The 6,130-nt window shown below is 40.9% G+C and overlaps 1 protein-coding gene and 1 pseudogene across 2 annotated transcripts; one reads left to right on the forward strand and one right to left on the reverse strand.

Moving 5' to 3' along the window:
* The first annotated feature begins 1,266 nt into the window (after positions 1–1,266).
* Positions 1,267–4,844, forward strand: LOC116617688. Of its 2 annotated transcripts, XM_048722942.1 has the most exons (5): positions 1,267–1,976; positions 2,443–2,783; positions 3,155–3,573; positions 3,699–3,750; positions 4,003–4,844. In XM_048722942.1, the coding sequence occupies exons 2-5, from the start codon at positions 2,708–2,710 to the stop codon at positions 4,248–4,250; spliced, it is 795 nt and encodes a 264-aa protein (XP_048578899.1). In that variant the 5' UTR covers positions 1,267–1,976; positions 2,443–2,707; the 3' UTR covers positions 4,251–4,844. The 2 variants fall into 2 exon arrangements, with proteins under 2 accessions (XP_048578899.1, XP_048578900.1); XM_048722943.1 differs by lacking the exon at positions 1,267–1,976 and having other exon boundaries at positions 2,240–2,783.
* Positions 4,284–5,905, reverse strand: LOC125560733 (annotated as a pseudogene).
* Between the last annotated feature and the right edge of the window lie 225 nt (positions 5,906–6,130).

Genomic DNA, 6,130 nt, shown 5'->3' on the forward strand with positions numbered 1-6,130 from the left:
TATCCACACAATACACAGCTATCCACACCATACACAGCTATCTACACCATACACAGCTATCCACACCATACACAGCTATCCACACCATCCACAGCTATCCACACCATCCACAGCTATCCACACCATACACAGCTATCTACACCATACACAGCTATCCACACCATACACAGCTATCTACACCATACACAGCTATCCACACCATACACAGCTATCCACACCATCCACAGCTATCCACACCATCCACAGCTATCCACACCATCCACAGCTATCCACACCATACAAAGCTATCCACACCATACACACCCATCCCCACCATACACAGCTATCCACACCATACACAGCTATCCACACCATCCACAGCTATCCACACCATCCACAGCTATCCACACCATCCACAGCTATCCACACCATACACAGCTATCCACACCATCCACAGCTATCCACACCATACACAGCCATCCACAGCTATCCACACCATACACACCTATCTACACCATACACAGCTATCCACGCTATACACAACCATACACAGTCATACACACCATCCACAGCTATCCACACCATACACAGCCATCCACAGCTATCCACACCATACACACCTATCTACACCATCCACAGCTATCCACACCATACACAGCCATACACAGCTATCCACAGGTATCCGCACCATACACAGCTATCCACACCATACACAGCTATCTACACCATACACAGCTATCCGCACCATACACAGCTATCCACACCACACACAGCCATACACACCATACACAGCTATCTACACCATACACAGCCATCCACAGCTATCCACACCTTCCACACCATCCACAGCTATCCACACCATCCACAGCTATCCACACCATCCACAGCTATCCACACCATACACAGCTATCCACCCCATACACAGCTATCCACACCATACACAGCTATCTACACCATACACAGCCATCCACAGCTATCCACACCATCCACACCATCCACAGCTATCCACACCATCCACAGCTATCCACACCATCCACAGCTATCCACACCATACACAGCTATCCACACCATCCACACCATCCACAGCTATCCACACCATCCACAGCTATCCACACCATCCACAGCTATCCACACCATACACAGCTATCCACCCCATACACAGCTATCCACACCATACACAGCTATCTACACCATACACAGCCATCCACAGCTATCCACACCATCCACACCATCCACAGCTATCCACACCATCCACAGCTATCCACACCATCCACAGCTATCCACACCATACACAGCTGTCCACAGCTATCCACGTCTATCTACACCATACACAGCTATCCACACCATACAGCTGTCATTGGAATATTGCTCTCAGATAAAGGTTTAATATTTTTGGTGCCCCATTCAATGTCAAATATGCCGGGATTATTAATTAAAATAAAATTAACTTGAGAAGTCGGGTTATCCGTGAAACAACAAGAACTACGTTTTTGCCAACAACAAAGAATCCTGGGCAAAAGTTAGAAAGATGAACGCTAAATGATTTTTTGGTGGATAGGAAATACTCTCAAAGTACATTAAATTTGAATCTGACCTCTAACCTAGTTCTCTTGTATTCTTAATCTGACCGCTAATCTAATTTCTTGAATTCTGATTATCAAAGTATATGTAAAAAGATTGAGGTTAGGTTACACTCGTTTTCAGTCACACGTGCACCCTGTGCTTTTCGTTTCCGAGTCGCGACTGGTTTTTGATAGACGTCAATCAAATCCCTTCAGCGAGGCCGAGGGCTGCTCTCCCGCCATTTCTTGTTTTTTTTTTCCTACTTCACGCTCTATTTTGGTCTCACGCTCTCGAAGCTAATGAAACAATGGCATCGGCATTCCAGAGGTTATAGTGATATGAGCTCAGTGCTGAATGAATACCCTTTACAACACGCCAGTGGGAAGAAAAAAAGTCAGCCGTCCTTTATATGGCCGTCGACTACCATGAACTAGGTAAGGTTTTAGTATGAAACTACAACGTAAAACAATGGCTTCTAGGTTCCATTTTTATACCAAATTTGGGGATTATGTTATGACACACCCGAAATTATTTGCACTATGCCTAGACTCTCCAGCACTACAGAGAATTCCATCATCAGAGTAAAAGAAATGCAAAAATTAATCAAGGCCCTCGCCAAAGGATTTGTGGCAAAACATTCCCCTAGGCCTTCCCCTCAGAAAATTAAAGATATGAAAGACATTCATTCAGCCCCCCCCCCCAATATCTCTCCTTATATCAGATAGGTAGGTGTCACTGTCATATTTGTATGTGGTATTTTCTAGGGGTAATTTGAGCTGTACCCTCAGGATGGTATATGTATGCACCAAGCTATTTTAGGGTGCCATTTTGTTTTTCTTTTGGTATAATGTATGCTATGAAATGGGGTATGATTGGCATAATTCTTCTTTTGTCATTCAGCTCCTGTGGGCACCCCAAGAAGATCACCAAGGCTGCTGGAAAAACTAGCCAAGAAATTTGACATCTTCCTTCATGAAATTTCTTTAGAGATGAAAGTGAGCCACACAGCTAATGTTCTGCATGGTGTCAGTGACACAGCTGAACCGCCAGAAATAATCTCCCTGATAAGATCGTATGAGTGTCCGTCACTGATATACACACCAGTGAAGGGTCTCTTTTGGCTCCTAAAAAGCAGCCAATAACTCTACGCAGTGAAGACGACTTGATGAGCTGTAAGGCTGAGTACAAGCGGGGAAACATCAAACTCGCCTGTCGAGCAATAAGCATCGACAAAAATGCAGGTAACGTTGGGCTGAAAAGTATAGTTCATGGGGAGTATTATGTCTTTTATGCCTTGTACATAAATTTATTTTAGAATAATTATTGTAATTGTTTGTGATATATATGTAATGAAGGTGCGAAGTTGGACAAAGGAAGAGTTTGAACTTGCATTTTTCCATTTATATTTGTCCTTTTTATGGTAACTTGAAAGTTGTACAATGACATGAGGGAATTGCAGTTTTGTCCAGAAATGAAGGAATTAAGACAGCATTTTCAGTGCACAATTTGCTATATTTAGCATGCAATGTGACCTCTAATAAGCACATCAGAAACTTTCCACATCTTGTCAGATGCCCTATGTGGAATATACTGAAAAAAAATTTTTAAACAGGTACCGGAGAAACTGGTGGCACTGGAGGGAATACAAGGAAGCGTCGCTTGGACATGGGGGCCAATGCAGATGAAAATAGGCTCTGGAATACCACCCATGTACAACTGGTAAAGGATTTGGAGAAAAGAGGTGTGCTTTGGCGCTTTTGTGCTAAACATCTAACACTCTGGACAGATGAGATAATGAGCGGTAACAGTAGAGGTGTCAATGATGAACCTAATTGGGAAGAGCACATTGCTGTTGTGATAGAACCACCCAAGAGCAGAAGGCTATCACCTGGGTCCCAAAAGGAACGGTCACCCCAGTCAAGCCAATCAGGCAACAGTAACTTTGAAATGATGATGGCTCTAGAAGCAAAACGGAGTGAAACACTTCAATCTGCTATAATGATTATGCTGGCACAATCAACAGCATTGCAGGTTGGTCATAGTGACATTACAGTGTATTAGTGATAAATAAACCGAAGAGTGTTTCAGGGGTTTATGAAAACCTCTCTATACTCTAACTCTTATATTACTGATTGAGTGATTTGAACTCCAAACAGCTCCCAAGGCAGCAAACAACTGGTATGCCAGCCCATGCTGCTGCAGGCAAAGGTATAGTATGTTATGTCTATATTGTAACATCGTGTTGTTCAATAGTTGGTACAATATTAATACTGGAATCATTTTCTTTACTTTTTTATTTCTGGAAATTCCAAATGTTTTGGGGGCAATTCCACAATTGTGTGTGTGTGTGTGTGGGGGGGGGTATAGGTTGTTGCATGAATGACACAGTCACATGAACAGGTTCCTTTCACATGAGCACTAGTATTACATTAATTAACTGTGATGTCAATATTTTCACAGCACTGGCCCAGATGACTGAAGCGGACTGTCGCTCCTGGATTGAGTCCATTCAGTTACCAAAGTATGTCAAGACATTTTCTGACAGTTCCGTTTATGGCCCAAAGCTAGAAGCATTTATCCATCCACAATTTGGAAGGCAACTACTCATGTCAACTGGGATATCAGAAGAGGACTGTATCTCTCTGGTACCAGAGATCTACAGATTGAAAGCTTGTGGGTTTAACAGGTCGTCTGCAATCTCAGTTTAGTGCATGTCATTAGAATGTAATGCAACTCACATCTCACTGTACATGCTTGTGTGATTTACTTTACATTTGAGGTCATCTACAAGTACTGTAAATGTTAATGTTTGGATCTGCCAATACTGCTTACATTTTAACCTATTATACATATTATAAAAAGGTAGTTTACATTTCTTGTTGAGTTCTATGCACGCTAAACGTATCCACAGTCAAGGACATAGTTTCTGCAAACTTCGGAGGAAAGCTGAAAAAAAAAAGATGTTGTTTGTTATGTTTTTTTTGTTCATCCTTATGTTCATGATGGAAGCTCCTATAGGTACAATACAATATAGGTACTGCTATAGAGATTATGGTCCTTTCAACATTAGTTTGCAATGTTTATACTTTCAGATGCATCCAATACTAATGAATTGTACTGATGTGGATCTTGAAAACATGTAATTAAACAAAGCTTGTGTTCAAGCAGTTTTTCAAATTTAAGGAATAATGTGATTAAAATGATTTCTTGTTTGATTGATGTCTGTACTAAAAAATAACATTTGACTATTCTATAAATAAACTGTTGCTTTTATGCTTACATTAAACAGTGCCATTTCAAAACATCTTTTGGGGTATCTTTCTGCCATATGCCTGTGCCTGAGCATCCATTTCTTTGCAGTACCAAAGCATCCTTCTATTGGATTCAAATCTGGTGAATATGGTCTGGAAGAAAAAGATAGTAGAAAGATGATTGGTAGGAGGGTCTGAAGGAGCTCCAGGTTTTATACCCCCCCCCCCCCCCCTTCAAAGAAAAAAAAAAACTACCTGCTTCCAAAGTTTTGTATGAAATATTTTGTTATATACTGGCCAAGAACATACATGGAAGTTTGAGCATGTCACACAATTTGCTGGACAATATCTGATTGGCAGGTGGGCATTTGGCAATTTTGATCATATGTGTCTGATGACGGCAGTAACTTCCAGCTTTGAATGTGTTATTAATTATGAATGTGTGGAAATATAGCATTGCTCAGAGAGAAAAAAAAGAATTTCGGTTGTAGAGCTAAATTGTTATTAACCTTATGATATTAAACAGTTACATAAATGCAATATCATCATTGGAGATCCAGAGGTACTGTATTTTCCTTTTACATTTCACTTGCAAAAAGGCACCTGGAACAAACTTGGTCAAAATTCGAAAGCTGAGTATGGTTGTTCAACAAATCATGGGGCTTTTGACAATGCCAAGAGCCAGGTCCCATAAGAGTTATCTGTGATGCTTATCTAATCAATACTTATTCCTTTTAAAATAGAATATAACATTCATCAATGGATAACTTTTCCTATTTTTCTCGTAAGTGAAATTTTAGAGGAAAATACCCCTGCACCAGAGGATGAAATGCCATACTTAAGGCAAAAAGACTGCTATACCCCCTCTCTCGCGGATAATTCTAAGAAGGTGATCAGATTTATGTATGGCACAGTTGTCCATTATTACCACAGAACAATGAACCAATTGATGGAGCCACAAATGTTTCCATTGCAAATTCAAAGCCTGCAGTGTCATACGCTCCTTCAATAGCATGTGCACCCTTTATGCCATCCATAGACACAGCAGCAAGAACACTGAAACGTGTACCACGTGTGAAATTTCCCACATGGGATAGCGCTTTCCACGCAGTTCACGACCAAACTTCCTCTAAAAAAATGCAGATAAGCCAGGTTAGACAAATCATAAGTGTATATGATTATATGCAATCTGGGGACCATAAAACAACTCTCAAACAAAGGAGTGCTTGAAACCTTGTCCCAGGGCATAATTGTGTCAACTCTGTGTTCACACAAGTTCACTGTGTTCCATGTATAAATATTTTGTGTCCTACCATGGGTAGCGGAAGCAAAAAAAA

This window comes from Nematostella vectensis, chromosome 15, assembly GCF_932526225.1.
Source record: "Nematostella vectensis chromosome 15, jaNemVect1.1, whole genome shotgun sequence".
Classification (NCBI taxonomy): Eukaryota; Metazoa; Cnidaria; class Anthozoa; order Actiniaria; family Edwardsiidae; genus Nematostella; species Nematostella vectensis.